The sequence below is a fragment of the Daktulosphaira vitifoliae genome, unplaced genomic scaffold (assembly GCF_025091365.1).
Source record: "Daktulosphaira vitifoliae isolate Bord-2020 unplaced genomic scaffold, ASM2509136v1 Scaffold_2, whole genome shotgun sequence".
Lineage (NCBI taxonomy): Eukaryota > Metazoa > Arthropoda > Insecta > Hemiptera > Phylloxeridae > Daktulosphaira > Daktulosphaira vitifoliae.
Genome location: NW_026099573.1, coordinates 11,733,059 through 11,753,361, shown reverse-complemented (window position 1 = coordinate 11,753,361; position 20,303 = coordinate 11,733,059). Strand labels below are relative to the sequence as shown.

Here is a 20,303-nt window from a genome sequence, read left to right as displayed (position 1 = left end):
CTGTGCCGCGACCACTCTGTGCTGGATTTTTTATGTGTTGGTTGTTTGATAACGGTTAATAATTAAAAAATATATTCGATTACCGTTATTTTGTTATACATAAAAAATCAGTGATTACTTCTTTACTATGAAAAAATGCAGTTCTCTGATATTTTCTTCAACGATAGGTGTGTTACAGGCCGGCGCAAAGTTTTGCGGGGCCCACGGTAAGTTAGCCGTGTGGGGGCCCCAGTAGTTATCTCTATTTCTGGGTTGAAATTTTTTAAAGATCTTTTTTTTTTTGCTTAACCGACAAAAAAGTAGATAGGTTAAAGACAAATTAAACTAAGCCAACTGCGGGGTCCCAACGACTGCGGAGGCTGGGGCAGGTGCCACAAGAGGACAGTGAAACTAAATATAAAAAAATGTTATGTGCTCCCCATGGAAAATTCTAGCGACACCTTTAAATGAGAGTAATTGTGTATACGGACATAAAAAATAAACAATAAAATAAAAGTAATTGCTTCTTAGTTATACATCGAAACTAAAGTATGATTTTATCATAGTCTAATAATACGTAAACTATTTAAAAAAAAAAGTAACTTAAAATATTTTATTTGTCAAAACATCGTAAATATGGAGATTTAATACGTAAAATATTTTTAGCAATTTATTTAATTCCATAATCTCATACATCCTTCCCCGGGTATCAACTGATTTCATAATGATATATTATTATCATTAAATATATATGTTGTTATCATTGAATTAAATATAAATTACGAACTTGGATACATTTTTTATATTAATTTGTGATATAAATTTAATTTATTTCAAAATATCCAACTGTTCAAACAATATGAGATAACTGATTATGAAAACTTGTTTCAGTATAACGTTTTAAATTTTTATTAATTTATCTTTAAGTCATTAATAAAATTAATTTTGTGTTTAATTTTCCAAAATTATACTATTCTTAAAAGTATTATCTAATATATGTATTATTAATAGTATTACATTCCATTATTTCAATTTTAACATTTGACTAGTTTAAATAATTTTTATATAAATAATTATAGTAATTTTAATTAAAAATGTTGTCGATAAACAAAAGGTCATCGATCAAATCTAAAATATTTACAAATGTAAGGGTGTGTATTATACTAGTTTTTAGTTAAATTCTTAGTTACCATAAGAATTTACTGTTACATAAACCCTATTATATAAATTCTTTGGCTTTTATTCTATTATATTTTGTAAATATTTTTTAGTTAATTGCATAGTAGTGATGTCATATTCCTTCTGCAATGAAAAACTATTTGATGAAGATATAAATTTTATTTTATTTGGGAAAGAGGAAATTTTTTTTTATGCTTGTCATAGAAAAAATGTCTTCAATTGTAAAATTAAATTATTATTTTGATGTATATTATGGCTAACAGTAATTTTTGTTTAAACCATTAATTAACAACTATAATTCTTATAACTATAAACTGTTAAAAACTTGCGGTTAATAAGTTTTTTTAAAAATAAGTTCAACTTATTAATATATGACCAATTAAGTTTAGTAATTCAGTATTTATATAAATTAATCTTGTGTTTGTACAAAATAAAGTTATTAATTTTAGACTGTTCTACGAAAGAAAAATTTCTCCAAAATACTCACAGGATTTGCACAAAGGTAACTAATAATTTTATTATTTTATTTATATATTCTCAAATCAGACTTTATTATATTTAAATTTAATTTATTATTAACTTATAAATAAATGACCTATTTTTGAGTGGGGCCTAATAAAACACCAGCCCTACTAGCTCAACCATAAATCAGGATTAGATCCAGTAATAAAATCATTTTTGGTTGAAAAAAAACATTTTTTCATTTTAATTAACAAATAGAATATTATTAAATGAAACATTATTGTTATTTAAGCAAATGTTCTATACCAATATTTCTTAAAATAAAGTAAAGTAACAATTATGGTTAGAAAAGAGATGGAAGTGTTTACCTTATAATCATATTTCACTCATTAAGTAAAAGTATTAAGTGTTATTAACTGTGCTAAATATTATTGTCAAAGAAAATTAGTTCAGTAAGAGGTTATCATTTATCTAATTTATTATAATTGTGTTATAATCAAACTTTTATTGAATTCAATCAAACTACAGTTGAATCTTTTTTTAGAAATTTAAAAAAATTTCCAAATTTTTTTTATTTTTTGTTAATATAATTTTTACTTGTCAGATTTTCAACATTTTATGGGGGGAGGCTATAAAATAGGAATAAGGAATAAAATTTACTTAGAATATGTATCAGTCTTACCCTACTTATAAAAATAATGTAAAAATATCAGTGTCTGGGAAGGGTCTAAACTTCCCGTAATATCAACACTAATTTTACTTTATTCTATTAAAAATAAGACTACTTTAAAGTATATACAATAATGATTCTTCATTCAATTTTTATGATTTAATTTTAGATATTATAGTGATGATTATCAATTTATACAACAAAGTGTTATACCAACTATGCATTTTCAACGTTCACTGCCTAGACTTCCAATTCCAGAATTAAATCTTACATGTCAACGGTATCTTCGAGCACAAAAACCCCTTCTATCTGTAAATGATTATTCAAAAACAAAAGCAATTGTTGATGATTTTGAAAAAAATGAGGGTCAAAAACTCCAGAGTATGCTTAAAGAAAAAAATAATTTAAATAAAAATACTAGTTATATAACTGCTGATTGGTCCAATATGTATTTATCTGATCGGACACCATTGCCTATTAATTACAACCCAATTTTAGTGTTCAAACATGTTCATCAATCATATAATAGTCAACTTTTACGTTCAACAAATTTATTAATATCATCTCTAAGGTGAGAGCTTATAAAATAAATATTATGTATATTGTTAATTAAAAAAATAAAGTTGACGTCCATATTATGTCTAAATGATGAATTAAAAAAAATTAAATTATTAATAAATCAAAAACAATATAAAATTTGAAAATATTAAAAATAATTTTCTTTAAATTATTATTTTAAGAGAAATCAAATGACTAAGATTAAAAGAATCGCTCTATAAAGTTGTCAACAATCAACAAATTTTACAACTGCAGAAATTTATTTTATTGTTTTTTCACAGGTTTAAATTATAAAAGAAATATAATCATAACTTGATTTGGTTTATTTATCTAAATTAAAAAGAAATAAGATGTCTAAATATTTTTATAATGAAAACTTAGTTTTATATTGTTAAATATTTAAATTGAATATAGCAAATTTTATTTATTATAAAATGGACCTTTATAGGTCCATATATAAAGCTTTATAGGCCTTGGGAGTTTAAAAATTATTTTAAATATTATTCTAAGTAATAGTTATAATAATTTAACTTATATTATTCTAGGTTTTTTAAATCCCTACAATCTAATTTATTAGAACCAGAAATTTTTCATCTTAATCCAAAGAAAAGTGATACATCTCGATTTAAAACATTAATGAAATACATTCCAGAAACTGTTAGTTGGTATGGAGCATATTTGTTTAATGTGAGTATTTAGTATATATTTTAGATATTTTGTGCTTGTAAACTTTTATTTGTCTATTTATAAATCAAAAATAAATATTGTTCACTTTTATTTACATTATTTTATTTTAATAAACAAATTAAGAATTTGTTAAGTATGTATTATGACGTTGAGTAGGAGAAAATACTGAAAATTTTGTCATTTAATAATTTACCTTATAAAAAAGTAAATAACTATAAGTTATATAAAATAATTTTTCAGGCGTATCCATTAGATATGTCACAGTATAGTTCACTTTTTAGAAGTACAAGAATACCTATGGTTAATAAAGATATATTACATAAAAATGATTCATCTAAACATATTGTAATAATGAGACGAGGACATTTCTACAAAATTGATGTACTGGATGAGAAAGGTAAGCCAAATAACTTTTCATTAATTATTACTTAGATTGTACTTAGAAATAAAGGAACTCATAGTTTACTTTATAAGAGAAGGATTCATTAAGAATTTTTCAATCCATATTAATCATTATTATTATCTATTTCATTTTTTAAGTATAAAATATTTACTGAATGCTAAATATGATGTTTTTATAAAACCTTTTTTTAAGTTAAGTTTTCCACATTGATTTTTTTTTGAACAATTACTTTTTGATTATATATTTTTGCACTTTTGTAAATGCAGCCTTGTCTAAAATATAATTTTTTTAATAGTACGTAACCCAATTGTCTTATAGGAAATATATTGTCACCTGGTTTACTATTATCAAGACTACAATATATTTTAAATCAAAATGTATCCCCATCAAACCATCCTGTTGGTATTCTTACAACATCAGAACGCAATAATTGGGCTCATTTAAGAAATCATCTTATTAACTTAGGAAATAAAGAAATTTTAGATACTATTGATGATAGCTTAATGATGATAGCTCTTGATGATGAAAAACTGAACTCTGAACCTAACTTAATGACAAAACAATATTTACATTCAAATGGAACTAATAGGTAGAAATAGAATTATTTTATTTTATTAACAGTCATAAAATTATATAATATATAATTCATTCATCGAATAATATTCGATTCGAATCATATAATATAATAAAATATATATATTATATGATATATTATACATATCAAAATATATAATATTGTAGCCTTATTTATAGAGTACAAGTAATTTTAAATATTTTTTAAAATATACTTAGTGATATTGATTTTCTTGAAATATTATTACAGGTGGTTTGACAAATCATTTACTCTAATAGTTTGTGGTGATGGTACTGCTGGATTAAACTTTGAACATTCATGGGGTGATGGTGTAGCAGTTTTAAGATATTTCCAAGATATTTCTCAGGATAGTGTTAATTCTCCAAAATGTCATCCCGATAATGTATCCATTGAAATTAACTCAGATAATTTGCAAGTTGTAAAATTAGGTTCATATTATTAGACTTGTAATATACACTTTATTTGATCAAAACCAATTAAATTACAGAATTTACTTTGGACGATAAAATTAAAAGAAACATTGAAAAAACTATGAATGAGTTTAAAAATATGTATGAATCTCTGGATACAAACTATTTTGAGTTTTTCGATGTAGGTAGAAATACTTGTAAAAAATTTGGAATTAGTGCCGATTCTCTTATGCAATTATGCTTTCAAGTAATTTTAAATATATATATTAAATTTTACTTATAATACAGTTTTATATTAATATCTTTGTGAAAAATTGGAGACAACAAATTAAATTTCTATAAACATATATTATAGCTGGGGAATTTTAAACTGCATAAGAAACATGTGGGATCTTATGAATCGTGTAGTACTGCTGCATTTAAACATGGAAGAACGGAAACTATACGACCATGTACTATTGAAACAGCGGTTAGTTTCAGTTATTATAGAAGAAAATACTATTTTATTTTTAATTGTAATTCATCTTTAATTAGAATTTCTGTGAAGCAATAAGCAATAAAAATAAACCATCAAATGATGAATTGGTCAATATGATAAAAAAATGTTCAATTGTGCACAGTCAACTTGTCAAAGAAGGTGCTATGGGTATGAAATTATATTTTTATTTTATTTAATAATTAATTTTTAGTTAAAGTTAATACAATTTTTCATTTATGCTGAAGGGTAAATCCATATCAAATCATCCAAAGTTGTTGCGCAACCACTTTATTTTTTTTGAAATTTTACACACAAGTTGTCTAGTATATAAGAAGAAAAAATTTAAAAAGTTTATTTATGACTTATCAAACATTTTAAATTTTTGAAATACTTGTAATTCGTATAAATATACTTATGATAACAGTATTTAATATTAAGACTTGAAACTTTCATAGTTTTTTTTTTATGCGATACTCTAACATATCCCATAATTACCAACACGTTTTTTAACTTTAAAGTTGGAAAATTTTGTTTTCTAAATTGAGTTTTTTTTACAAAATAATGTAATTTTCAAAGATTAAATTGACTATGAAAAAAAATTTTTTTTTCCTAAATATTAACGTACACTGACAGTAATATTTAATTGTGTTTTGAAACATTTTACTCTTACCGTTTTTTATTGGGACATATTTAAAAATGCTCGAATTTCTAAAAAATAAATTTTTAGTCTTTTTTTAATTTTTCTCTGGTGAAACAAAATATTTTAATATGATTTTTTCACAAAATATAGTACTATGTATGTAGTTTCTATGAAAAAAATTTCAAGTTTGATAGTTGACCGCAACTTACAAAAAATTAACTTTCAAAATTACGTTTTTTTTTTTAAGTTTATGAAAAATCTTGTTTTTTTAATACTGAAAACTTTCTGTATTTCCAATACTTAGTTTTTCTGTCTGTATAGGTATATATATATCAATATATTAAGTACATGAAAAATGTAAAATTTTTGATAAGTCATAAATAAATTTTCGTAAAACTTTTTTAATTTTTTCTTCTTATATACTAGACAACTTGTGTGTAAAATTTCAAAAAAAAAATTTGATGATTTGATATGAATTTACCCTGAAGTACATCATGGCTAAATTTTTATATTTTAAATACTTAGTGATAAACATTAGTATTTTTATGTAAAAAAATTTATCATTGTAAATTGTTGAGGCCTTATAGAACACTAACTAAACATTTCTAATGATAATGAATCCCACCTATAATTTGTACAATAGTCACCTATACTATGATTGATAACTATATGGTAGATCAATCAACCGGCCACCTGTTATACACAACACATACCACCGTAGAATTTAAGGCTAGAGTTAGTTGTAATAAAATAATTTTTTGGAATATTTTGTAGAAATTAATTCATTTTATTAGGTATTCTAGTATAAAAGCTGTGATATTTGTGATTTTTACTAAACTATTTATTGAAATCTGCGTGTTACTTGTTGGAAAAAATTGCATGTTGTGTATTTGTAAAATTGTTTTTTAGTGTTCTATTTTAACTTAAGAGCAGCCGGCTAGTTTGTATTATATACTCAACTGTGAGTATTGAATTTTTAAATTGTAGTATAAGTATCTTGAGTTGGTTTTTTATCATATTATTGAATCTATATTCTTGTGTTCTCCTATTAGTGTTATTTGAATTATTGAACAATTTATTAAGTGTTTAGTTAAATTTTTATTATAATATCATACTCGCTCATATGGCGAGAGGATTACATCAAAGGGATTTTTTAGTATTATTTTATAAATTTATTTATTTTTCTGTGTGATTAAATTAGTTCAGTAGTCAATTTAATACAATAAACCTTTTAGTATATTTTAATTTTCATAGTTACCTCAGATACTCCAGTTATAGTTATTTTTAGTTGTTAAATTGTTTATTGTTGAGCCAAAGGGGTTTTTTGTTGCATATTATTAGTTGATTTTTTTATTATTAATTACCAATTTTTGTTACCATTGTTTTTTAGGAGTTATTGTTTATTGTTATTATTTTACAAAAAGAGCTAGTTGAGAGCTGTACATATTATTAGAATAATTATATATATTGTTATTGATTTGTTGAGTTTAATAGTGTTTAAACTTATTAATTATTATTTAGCTTGAAGGACTAATTCAAATTATTTTTAATTATTATTATTGAGAAATTTAAGTAATTTGAGTTATTTACTTTTTTAATTTTTAAGGAATACACACCTACATTTTTTACACACTTACCCATTTAAGCGCTATATAGATCACTAATTTTTGTAGGAAATCTCTCCCATCACTAGTGACTCTATCACAGCATCATACATCAACAGGTTGGCCGGTCTTTGAAATAGTATAACGAGAGACCGGGCTATAGGTAAAAAAAAGTGTGGTGAAAAGGTAAGTAATTTATTGTGTAATACCACTGGCCAAACATCAATAATATAGTAAAATATTACTTAATATTTTGTATTAATAAGTTTTTTATTTGAATCATCTGCGAAAAAAAAAAAAATAATTTCACCACAACTCACATGGGTTTACTCAACTCACATTTTTAATAATATGTTTTGTTTATATAGATGCATCATTTAAATAAAAAAATAAGTTAAATTGTATAATAATTCATTGAATTATGACGATTAAAACATTTAGTTTATTCATAAATAATGCTAAGTTCCTAAAATTGCCTCTATTTATGCTTAAAATTTATATAATATTATAAATTTTGTCAATTAATCATTATTTGATTTATTAATGTCCTTGTTTGAAAAATTTTTATTGACAAATTATTTTACTTTTATATTGGGTACAATACAAAAAATTAAGAGTACTTAAAGTAAATTACTTTAAAGTGAAGTGTCTTGTAGCAGGAAAATAAGTATACTTAAAAAGTAATAAAAATTGTTAAAGAAACTCTCAATATGCATTACTAAATTAAAAAAATACTAGATAATTTTAAAATTGAAAAATAAAAGACTGTCACATAAAATGATAATGATTTTTATGCTCTCAATAAGTTGTATAAATTTCAATCAAATAAATTAAGTGGTTTTTAAATTACAGTGCTCACCGACCACTGAGGGGGTCCAACTAATGGCTATTTGTCAACTTGGTCTACAATATATATATACATATATACATATATACAACATTAGTACTCAATTTCTCTTAAAATAATAAGTTTTTTGTGAATTTTTTTTTCGTTTCTGTTATAAAATATCTTTTTATGTTCATCTCTTATGTATTATAAGGGTGTTAACTTCATTTTTTTTAATTTCATAATATTTAACTAACTTATAAAATAGAAAAGGATTGGTCGATAACAATTTTTGGACTAGTATTTTAGAAGTTATTATCATTTTTATACCTAGGTACGAGAAGGATAGTAGCCATGAAATTATTAAATAAAATTAGTAATATCCTTGCTTCGCTTCCAGTCTATATTTTAAAATACTAATATCTTCCAAAGTATTACACCAAAAGTTGTTATTAACCAGTTATTTTCTTAATTACATGATTATCTATTTTATAAGCTAATTAAACATGTATGTTGTCATTAAAAAAAAATAAAACTGATACCCCTATAAGATATACAAGATGGACCTAAAAATATTTTATAACATAAGACGATAAACAGATATACATATGTAACTAACAAAAGCTAAAAAATATATCACAAGAAAATTATTTAAAAATAAATTGTATGGGCAGCGTTAAAAGAATCACTGTATATATTTTTTAATTTTTGTCAAATTAAGTTAAGACATATAATATTTGATGTATAAAATATATTAAAATATTTATTAACAACTACTTGAATACACATTATTTCATGCATCGACTACCATTAATCGCTTCAGGAAATATAATATACAATAATTAAAATAATTAACAATTTTAAAATTTTATGCTAAATCTCATAAAAAAAATTTTTTTTTTATTTCTCTAAAATTTTACATATTAAATTGAAAATACTTCATTAATAAATAGATTTATATTGGAGTATCAAAAACAATTAAATATTTTAATTAATTAAAAATAAAAAACAATTTGGGTAAATATTCTCTGTGACTATGACCACAAAACAAAACTAAAGTGATGATAAAAATACTGCCTTTTTCTAATTTTTTAAATTTAATAATAATGTTACCAACTATAAATAAACACATTTATAACAAGTTTCTGTTTGGCTTACTATCACCCTAAGTATAAGTAATGCCAATGTAAAATATTCCTCATTTCTGTTAATAGAAATGAATCATTTACATTCAATGCATGTTACTGATCATAAGTAAAAAACTGTAGGGATTGTTGCATCTTAGTCAATAAGAATTACATTTATAAAATTCACCAAAAGATTATATTACATATATTTTATATTTCTACTTGTTAATAAAAATTACAGGGCAGGGATTTGATCGTCATCTTTTTGCTTTGAGATTATTAGCTGAGAAAAATAATTTGAATATACCTAAATTATTTACTGATCCTGCACACAAACTGATTAACTACAATATTATATCTACTTCTAGTCTTACTTCAAATTATATTTGGCTTGGAGGATTTGGACCAGTAGTTAAAAATGGTTATGGCATTGGGTAAGGGTTACTAATAACTAATTATTTTACAACTAGATTATCAGCGATATAATACATTTATGAAATTAAAAACAAACAGCCAAATTAAAATATTTTGTTGTTCTTGAAGGCTTAGTTTAAATTTACAGTATTTTGTGCAATTACATTGCAAAACAATTAAAATTATTTTTATTACTTCTATTTAGATATAAAATACTTGAAGAGTATACTGGTGCAATAATTACAAATTACAACCAACACACAGATGGAGATAAATTCAGAGATGTGTTAACTAAAAGTCTGAATCAAATTCTTGATGTATTGAAGACTAACTAGAATTTATTTTTCATTATTGTGTATCAAACAATATAAATCAAAAAAAGACTTTTCATTCATTATATTTAATTAAAAGAAGGAATCTTGGTATAAATTAAAGTAATTATTTTGAAAATTAAATTTAAAAAAATATAAATATGTTACTACATCTAAGGTGTAAATTAGGTTTGGTAACTACTTTTTAAAGGGTTAGGAGGCTGGACTTTCAAAATTATTTTTTTATTTATCTTAAATGTAAATATTCAGCAATGTGAAACGCAGATAATTATTATAGCTATGTTCAATTATATAGTATTGATTTAAGAGATATATCTATATATAATAATAATTATATAAATAGAGAAGATGAATATTTATTTGTTGTGATATACATATCTCTGACCTATTATTATTGTATTACATGATTATTCAACAAACTTTAAGTTCAATGGTATTAGTTAAGTATTATATTTCAAGATTCGGTTTTTTTTATTGTTATGAACTAGTATTTTAATTTCTTTAAATTTTTAAATAGGTGTATTCCTAATAGTATTATTAGTTACTAACAAGTTACAACATATTTATATTATGAAACTATAAAAACTATTTTATTTATTCAAACTTCAGGTTGAGTTTATGGGTAGTTCTTGCCTACTTTTCTAACAACTAAAACTATACTTCAGTGCCTATTTATAATTTTTTAAATTTTATTTAAATTATATTATTTACTGATTCTATACCATTAAAAATATAAATTATAATAATTGTGTAAAATGGTTGAAATATTGTTATAATTATTGTTGTTGTCTCAACTTTCATTGCCTAGAAAAAATTATTTTTATATCAAAATATTTTATTAAAAAAAAAATATTAAATAATGAAAAAAATCTTATATTAAGCTTTATTTGATAAATAAAAAACATTAAATAAGGACAATGTACTTTAATTAATTTTTTTAAATTTCTGAATACATTCTTATGTATTCACTACTGTATTCTTATTATTATGACTATTGAGAAATGTTTTTATTAAATTAATGATAAAAGACTTTTTTTACTTATATAAGATAAATATGCATTATACATTAGACAATTATTTTTATAATAATTTTTGTCTACTTAATACATAATTATGTAGAAATATGTTCATAATAATTGCAATTCAGTTCTCAAATATATTATTATAAATACGTTTTTTAAAAGAGAGTAGTCTTCAGTTTTGAATCATTTTCATGTTATCTAAAAATTATATGTTGCACTATTATATATTATATAAGATTAAATTCATGTATTTTTAAATTCCTAAAACTTAACTCCTAAAATAATAATTAATACATACTCTCAATAGTTTTTATAATTTTATTTAGATATCCAGTATCATTATAGTCTTTTCTATTTCCAGGAGAAATATTTAGAGTAAAGTCAGGTCCATAAGATGAAAAATACTAAAAAAAAAAAAATGATATCAATGTATTAATTTGATTCAAAAAATTACAAATTAAAATGTTATCCGTTACTTTACAATCTGGAATATCAGCTGGTAGCTTATTTTCTTGCTTAGCTATAACTGCAGTTAAACAAGTCCAACATCGAGCAACATTTGGCAAATTGTAACCACCTAAAAGAAAACAACAGTATCATTATCATTAATCATGATTAGGCTTAGCCTAGCTGGAGTTCTTTTTGGGGTTCTTACGGATAGATCATAGATTTTGGTAGGAGTACCTGGTATAGCAAGATAAGTGATTTACACAAAATGTATTCAGAATAGTATCACAAAAATATAAACATTTTTTTTTTTAAACAAATCAATCCACAAAAATATTGTAAACATTTAATTATTAAAACGAGTAAAATTTAAAAAGGGTTCATAGTAAAATATAATAAGGGTATGGTATACATTTGGTGCCCAGGTCATCCATCACAATAATATAATCATTTTTCAATATAAACACTATCTTCGGTATCAACAATATTAATAAAATTTTGCTATGAAGTTATAGGCTATGATGTGTCACTGTAATGTAGAATTTTAAAAATTAGGAAGTAAATTTTTTTTGATGTATTAGAATATTATAAATACAAATTTTTATTAGCATCTAATAATTATCATATGTGAGCGATTATTGTGATGTGTACACACAAAATGTTGTCCAAATAATGTGACAATTGATTAAAAAAAAATAAAAATTCTTATCTTTGCAAATTATTTTTCCAGATAATGTTGCCTAGCTCTTATTTCATTATAAATTTTTTTTTTTTAGAAAATCTGAAATTTTTAAAGTAATTTTTCCAGGATTATCAAGTTTCCCAATGTTTTATTATATAATAAAATGATATACCTGAAGTACTTAATACTGTAAAACTACAATGTAAAATAATGAATTTTCTAGATAGCTGAATTCTTAGAAGATATTTTTAAATAAATCATAATTTCTTTTATTATTTAAATTATATTTAAAATTGAAACATCTTAGAATCAATTTCTTTGTTACTTTGATCTTTAATGATCTAGGTGCTTTATAAAAATATTTTAAAGAAAAAACTTATCATTAATTTATAGATTTTTTTATATTCCCATTTTGCTTAAGATATATTTTAAAGTTGTAAATAGAATAATTAAAATTAATTACCACCGCCTAAAAATAATACTGGTTTTTGCCAAGATATTACAGTTTTGATACAGTCAACATAAGCTTTTGGTGTTAAATTAAACCCACCAATTGGATCACCAATCAAACTATCAGCACCACATTGAACAACTATACAGTTTGGTTTGTAGGAACAATAAACCATAGAACTGATTCTAAAAAATTTTTTCATGTATTATTGAAATAATAATGTAACCTAAAATAAGCATTATGTGAGTTAAATTTAATTAAATATTTTGTATATAGGCTGTTTAGTAGTTAATACAAGTTTAGTATTCTGATGTTAATATTGTGTTTAAATATAATTGAGGGTGGTTTGCCAAAGCTTGCCAAATCAACCAAAAGAAAAGTTTTAAGGAGGTATTTATATGAATTTTAAGGTTTTTTTTAACTTCAATACGAAGTTGAGAAGGTATTAGTTTTATAATGTAGTGCGTTTTTTTTATGTCTGTCCATAAATATGTCTACCCTATTGTAACTTATTTTAATTTGAGGTGCTTGAAGTGTTCTACAATATTAAAAAGTGTCATCCCACGATTTTTGGAAGAATTAAAATTATACAAATTATAGTGTAATTTTTCAGATATGTATCAAAGTGTTTTTTATGACAGTGATATTATTCACTGTCAGATATCTTTTATACTTGTCCAAACTGTGCTGCATATTCATTATATATTTTTTAATTTTAGTTCATTTCAATAGCTTTAATTAAAAAAAAAAAAAAAAGTAATTTTTGATAAAAAATCTTAAAATTTACCCACTTATTTTAATTTTTTATGGAAATTTTGTTTTTTACAAGGAACAAGAGAAAATTGTTCAATGTTTGAGGATATTGTCTTCAATTAAATACAATTTGTGTTCTTTTGATGTATCATTAAAAAAAATCAGTTCAGTCAGAGCTGAGCAAAAAATAAAATAAACACACTATTGTAAAACTATATCTTCTCAGCTAAAAATGGTAACACCAAAAAAATTACTTTTTAAATAGTGATATGTAACTTTCATTTGTAATTCCTTCTTTTAATGGTACATTTACAGAGTAGAATTTTCCTTTGTCTATCCCAATATCATTTAAAGAACCACTTGTAGGATAAAAACCAGGTTCAAATTGATGGAATGATAGTGTGAGTACTCTATCAGTAGTCATATAAGCATACTCGACTCCATTACCTAATAAATTCACATTCTAATAAGAAAATAATGATGCAATTGATGATCACTATTCTATTTAATACCATGATGCACATCAAGATCAATATACAGTACTCTTCCAAAATAATTCCTTAACGTTTCTATTGCTAAAACTATATCATTTACATAGCAAAATCCTTCTGCAGAATCTCTAAAAATACATTTTTTTTGAACATTAATTTTTGGTAATTTTTTTTTTAAATATTAAATAATTTAAAAGGTAATAATATGGTGTTTATACAGTTACTATATTTCCACCTTTGTGCATGATGCCAACCACCACACCAATTTATAGCATAGTTATATTTCATAGTAGTTAGCAATTTTGCAGCAGTAACTGAAGCACCAGCAATGAATGTAACAAATTTCCAAATATTTTCTAACACTGGACAATCATAACCTAATTATAAAAAATACAAATTGTTTAATAATGTAATCTGAAAGAAAAAAATTCTATATTAGATAACATGCATTTTTAAGAAAAATATATTTTTTACCATTCTAGAAGCAATTTAAATATAAGAAGTGTATATAACTTTATTAATCTTAATAAGTTAAAAACATTTATATACTAATCCAAAAAATTAAGGCATTCTATACAATTAACAAAAGTACTATTATTACAAACCAATTCCATATTCATTTTCTGTCTCTATAAGAGAGTACTCATGATCATTTAACTGTTTAAAATAATTTATATATGAGCTTGAATGAAATTGAATAAGGTCATCATAAGAGACAGGTTCTACTTTGAAAACATTCATATGGTCATATAGATTATATGTTCTTATGAGATCATCGACTAAATAAGCCTGAAGAAAAAGACAAAAACTAATAATAATTAGCTAAAAATTATAATGTTTTTATAGTTCATACTCGATTTTTTATATTTGGTATTTTGTTGCATTCAGTAAGTAATTGAGTATCAGAAATAAAAGCAATGCTTGTATCCATCTTATGTGTATATGAAATATGATGTTTATGCTATTGATTAATTTATTATAGACTACAGAAATAAAAAAAATAATACACTAATATAACCGACACTAATATCTCAACACAATAATACAATTTTTTATTTTAATTTAGGAATTATTCATATAACAATCATGTTTAAGCATATCTTTAAAAATAATATGCAAACTGTTGAATTTTTATTTGATAAAATTAAATATATCTCAGTTAAATTTTTTTAAATATGCTATATTATGTCAAGTTGAAAAAATTGACTTAATTAAAGGACGTTAGGATAAAATTTTAATAATAACACAAGCACTAAAATAACAACATTAACGACTAGATTGTAATAAAAGCAATCACACAAATTTTTTTAAAACGAACCGCGTTATTCACTGCCTAAAGTTGAACAAAATTAACATTTATCAGCCACAAATAATAATAATTTCTGATTGATAAATATTAATTTTACGCGGGAACTTAAAAATAAACCTACATTAGTGCATCTATAAAGTTTTTAATTTTCATTTTAAAATTATGTTTGAGTTAAAATTCGAATTTTAGTTTTAATAATGAATTATTAATAATTTGTCTAATTATTAATGCTCTAAAAATTATAGGATTTAAATTACACTGATAGATGACACTATCAATTGGGGTTGGTAATCTATGATTCCCGCCTATCTATGTACATTGTAATATCAAATAAAACCTTCAAGACGGTCAGTTTTTGATAATATTAATGTTTCCAATGATATTGTTTTTGTGATTAGAGCGTAGGCGGCAAATGTAAAATTGAATAAATAAGTTTGAATAGAAATATTTAAAAGTAGGTCGTAGAATGTACGACAGTGAATATTGCTAAGATTTAGTCACCTGAGTATGTATATACTGAAAACATTTAGAAATAGTGCCAATTAAACTAACAAATAATTTTGTTTTAATTTGAAGCATTCTACAGTTTTTCAATCTTATTATGAATTTTTTACTTTTAAGTACTTTTTTAATTCAACACTTCATAAAATATACGTAAGTAATTACATGAAATAAAGTTAAATATATAATATTCAACAATTTTCAATTCCATAGATCAGATATTAATTTTTTATAACAAAAAATATTCGGACCTATAATCGTTTAAAGATTTTTTTATTATCTATTATACAATTGATTTTTATACCCTTAAAATATTGGGTATTATAAAATTTATGTTAAATTTATATATGGACTCTTTATATCATAAAAATATACAAACATATTTTAGTAAATGCTTTAAAAAAATGTGTTTTTATGAATCTTTTTCTTTAATTAATAATTAACTAGTCTAAACATGAATTTCTCAGATTATCTCCCTTCAAAAGCTTGTTCATTTACCACCGAATCTTATGCGATGTCCTCGTCTCTCAAATTCGTCAAATCACTCAATATAATAAATGTTCTGATTGTCTCGGATTCATTGTCAGTTTTATCCTCTCTTTCCTCAGTTCCTTTTAAAAAAAGTAGATCCTTCCTCACAATCAAAATTAAAGCCTTAATTTATAGTCTCTATTTAATGGACATTAATGTTGAATTTTTATGGTGCCCGAGTCATGTCGGAATATCTGGCAATGAGATAGCAGACCATCTAGCCAAACTGACTAACTTTTTCAACCGACCACCTATCCTAAAAATTCCCTCTTCCGATCTCCTTTCCTCTATTCATCTAACTATTAATAAAGCATGGCAAGATAAATGGTCAAATTCCTCTTTAGTTAACTGGCATAAATCTATAGTTCCAACTATCCCTAAACGTCCTTGGTTTTACAACCTCCCTCTGTCCCCGTTTCCATATTACCTCTTTTTTCCGTCTTAGATTTGGTCATAATCGGTTACCTAGTCATGCCTTTAACATGTCATTAAACCATTCCCCATTGTGCCCCAAACACAATGATGAAGTCCCCTGTAATTTTTCTCATTTACTATTTAATTGCCCAGCTTTACAACATAACCGTTTACTCTTGTTCAATTTCCTGTCCTCCCTTAATATTTCACCCATTAATAGTTTTAATATCCTTAATACAAAATCCTCCTCAATAATTATACAAATAATTTCCTTCGTTCATTCAGCTGGCTTCGTTATATAATATTTTTCTGTATGTTAATTTAATATCCTAGGTCTATTTTGTTTTGTTCTTTCTTTTTTAGTATTTTGAGTATGTTTAATTTATTATTTTAACGATATGTTTAATTGTGTTTAATAACAATATATTTTTTTTCCTTTGTATAGTCTTAGTTCTTATTGTATAGTCTTAGTTTCTATTGTATAGTTTTATTTTAATCGTTTAGCTATAATAATACTTCTGTATTGAAAGCTAATAATAAAAAAAAAAAATTAATAATGAATATTTAATTACTATACTATAATAATAGTACTACTCTAGTAATTTAATATTATTATAAAATTCAGTGTTTTAGTTACTAATTGTTATTTAGTTATTAGTTGTTTATTAATAATCATTTATATTCAAAAATATTATTTTATGAGTTTTGATGCATTAAAAATAGTCAGTAATACCGCTAACACATATTTAGGTTATAAAATATATTGTGCTTTAAAATCTATAATCTGCTAATCTATAAAATTATTTTTTTGAGCCTCATTTTTTTCTTTTTAGCTATTTATACTAAAAATATTTTGTAAAATTATTTTAGTAATAAACAGATATTATTATTTACTTAGCCTCTATTTCAACAATTTCGGGTTGGCTCTACCTTATGTATTAAAAGATATTTACATTAGCTGACCATATCATTAGTAAACCAATATTTAAAAATTCTATCTTAAAAAGTTGTTATCATTGTTTATCTGAAAGTTAAAAAAAAGTGTTTGTCCAAAATCAGAAAAATGAGCATACTATTTTTTTGAAGTTTCGATTTTAAAAATATTTTTTTTTTTAAGTGTAGGTTCTAAACAATTTTTGGGTTATTGTTTGAGAGTATTTCCTGAAATATAGCTCTAACCAATAGTAGTTTGAACTTTTTGTTATAACATTCAAACTACCACTTTTTTTTAAATGAAGAAATGGTTTTATAATTTAAAATTTCTATGTTATTTTATAATTTTAAAAAATTTAACTATAGTGGTCTACCAATCTATTTATCAATGAAGTTGTGAAAAAGTTTTTTTTAAATTTTATCTTAATTTTTAAATGAAAAAGTGATTTATTTTATTTATAGGTTCATAATAAATTAGATTGAAAATTCTCTCGTTAGTAAAGTCTTATTTGTGTATATCATAGAAAGTTGTAGGGAACTACAATTTAGAAAGTAAGGATCCATCAGTGCATGACCTCAGTGAGAATTGTTTGATGAAACTAGAGTAGTGTATATTTTGTTACTTGTTAAATACATTAATTGAAGTATTTTCTATTTCTTTTTAGAATAATCTATATAATTTTTTATTTTTATTTTTACAGGAACTCTCGACAAATAACATTTAATAATGCAATATTCTATGAAAAAACCAGATATTTTTTATAATTTTTTAAAATTGACTTTTACATTGACTGTTTTACAAAGTATCTGATTCACATGTAAGTTCCTTTGCATTTTTTATTATGTGTAAATTACTTTTTTTGTAAAATAACATTGTAAAAATTAGTGTGACTAGAACTAAACTTTATGCAAAATATTGAGAAAGCCTAACGGACTCCAAATATGTTTTAGATATATTTATTCAAACTTAAATTGAATGACAACATTTGATGAACTCTTGATGTGTTTATTTACTATATCAATACAATCATTGATGATTGTACTGATATCAGTACATCAATATAATCAGTGCATACCTATCCTTCTGTAACTTTTAATTTACATTCATGAGTTATTAATTTTACTTAAAACTGCTACGAGATTTCTATAAATTAATGAATAAAAACAAATTTTACAATTTTATTTGAAATATAATAGTTTACATGCTTACTGGGGGAATTAAAATGACTACTATTCGATAAAATTTTTTTTTTTTTATTTTCTAGAAATACTGACACTAATATATATATATATATATTAAATCAAAATATATTATACTTTATTTAAAAGAAAAAAATTTGACTTCTCCACTTGTCTTCGTGGTGAAAACGGACATCAAAGTTAAAGAAAAAAGTACAATTTCAGTGTAAAAATTGAAAAATTAAAATAGTTATAATGTAAAACTTTTAAAAGTACATAACAATTTAAAACTACATTTGAATATGTTTTTAAATTTTTTGAAAAATATTTGAACATACTGTTTTAAATAAAACTAACAATTTTTATTTGATTGTAAGTTCTTAGTAAAAAAATAAAAATATATAAATTTAAATTTTTTATCCAATCTGTAATGAAGCCAATTTCTTAATAAATCCTGTTCTTAGGTTCTTTTCGTTTTCTGAAAACTATTTATTTATGTTTACCAAGATAACTTTAACTACACATTTTTTTATTGTAATTTTATAAATATATATTTTCAGATAAATCAAAATGCAGGAATCTGAGGTGGATTGGCTTATGATAATTTCAATTATTTTTATATCAAGCTGTATTTTAACAGGGATATCATGTTTAATATGTTGTTTTTGGTCAAAATGCCCATTATACAATTGTTGCCGACCAAACTATAACAACACATTAATTATATCTTATGGTATAATTTTATTTAATAACATAAATAAAAATTTAATATAATTACACTTAAATAAAAAATTGAATAAATTATTCCATTATTATAATATATGTTTTCTGAAAAATATTATCAAAATGTATTTATTAGGGAAAATTATTTAAAGAAGTCAAAATATTAATGAATTAGTTTTTTTTTTATTCAAATAATTGTTTGTCAATAAATTTCAGACTTTAATCAGATGGAGAAAAAAAANTGTCAATAAATTTCAGACTTTAATCAGATGGAGAAAAAAAAATTGAATACTTAAAAGTATTGAAAAATTTCTAGAAATTTCTATAGATATATTCAGAAGTTTTTAAAAGTTGAAAGTTTTTAATTGTAATTTTAATTAATTAATTTTTTTAATTATCTCTAAATTTAATTTAAAATTTAATTTATACATATATTATTAGACATTTTTATCTTTTATTCTTCTTTATCATCTTCCTCGCCTTAATCCTAACTACTTGGGGTC

General features: G+C 23.1%; 2 protein-coding genes and 1 long non-coding RNA gene across 5 annotated transcripts; 2 read left to right on the top strand and 1 right to left on the bottom strand.

Annotated features, from left to right (window-relative positions):
* The first annotated feature begins 927 nt into the window (after window positions 1-927).
* LOC126898923 (carnitine O-palmitoyltransferase 2, mitochondrial) lies at window positions 928-10,422 on the top strand. Of its 2 annotated transcripts, none has more exons than XM_050673317.1 (12): window positions 928-1,130; window positions 1,608-1,660; window positions 2,460-2,861; window positions 3,394-3,535; window positions 3,776-3,932; window positions 4,257-4,527; window positions 4,762-4,961; window positions 5,021-5,190; window positions 5,299-5,412; window positions 5,478-5,589; window positions 9,860-10,052; window positions 10,238-10,422. In XM_050673317.1, exons 1-12 carry the CDS (start codon window positions 1,074-1,076, stop codon window positions 10,365-10,367), a joined length of 2,001 nt encoding a protein of 666 aa, XP_050529274.1. In that variant the 5' UTR covers window positions 928-1,073; the 3' UTR covers window positions 10,368-10,422. The 2 variants fall into 2 exon arrangements, with proteins under 2 accessions (XP_050529274.1, XP_050529275.1); XM_050673318.1 differs by having other exon boundaries at window positions 929-1,124.
* A 462-nt stretch (window positions 10,423-10,884) lies between these two features.
* On the bottom strand, window positions 10,885-15,671 carry LOC126898941 (histone deacetylase 8-like). Of its 2 annotated transcripts, XM_050673365.1 has the most exons (10): window positions 15,529-15,671; window positions 15,064-15,193; window positions 14,816-14,999; window positions 14,446-14,587; window positions 14,232-14,338; window positions 13,974-14,166; window positions 12,979-13,151; window positions 11,863-11,963; window positions 11,685-11,790; window positions 10,885-11,584 (listed from the first exon to the last, which is right to left on the bottom strand). In XM_050673365.1, the coding sequence occupies exons 2-10, from the start codon at window positions 15,139-15,141 to the stop codon at window positions 11,559-11,561; spliced, it is 1,110 nt and encodes a 369-aa protein (XP_050529322.1). In that variant the 5' UTR covers window positions 15,142-15,193; window positions 15,529-15,671; the 3' UTR covers window positions 10,885-11,558. The 2 variants fall into 2 exon arrangements, with proteins under 2 accessions (XP_050529322.1, XP_050529321.1); XM_050673364.1 differs by having other exon boundaries at window positions 15,064-15,671.
* Window positions 15,672-15,809: 138 nt separating this feature from the next.
* LOC126898959 (uncharacterized) lies at window positions 15,810-18,715 on the top strand. The gene is made up of 3 exons (XR_007702434.1): window positions 15,810-16,173; window positions 18,361-18,502; window positions 18,600-18,715. It is a non-coding gene; the product is annotated as an uncharacterized LOC126898959 (long non-coding RNA).
* The last annotated feature ends 1,588 nt before the right edge of the window (window positions 18,716-20,303 follow it).

Bases quoted from the DNA above. Each gene is read 5' to 3' on its own strand.
- LOC126898923 (XM_050673317.1), top strand. From the start codon at position 1,074: ATGTTGTCGATAAACAAAAGGTCATCGATCAAATCTAAAATATTTACA. The intron at 1,131-1,607 runs GTGTGTATTATA...TATTAATTTTAG, and splicing joins AAATATTTACAAATGTAAGG to ACTGTTCTACGAAAGAAAAA. The intron at 5,413-5,477 runs GTTAGTTTCAGT...ATCTTTAATTAG, and splicing joins CATGTACTATTGAAACAGCG to AATTTCTGTGAAGCAATAAG.
- LOC126898941 (XM_050673364.1), bottom strand. From the start codon at position 15,141: ATGGATACAAGCATTGCTTTTATTTCTGATACTCAATTACTTACTGAA. The intron at 15,000-15,063 runs GTATGAACTATA...CTTTTTCTTCAG, and splicing joins TACCAAATATAAAAAATCGA to GCTTATTTAGTCGATGATCT. The intron at 13,152-13,973 runs GTAATTTTTTTG...AAAATTTTTTAG, and splicing joins TACATATCACTATTTAAAAA to AATCAGTTCTATGGTTTATT.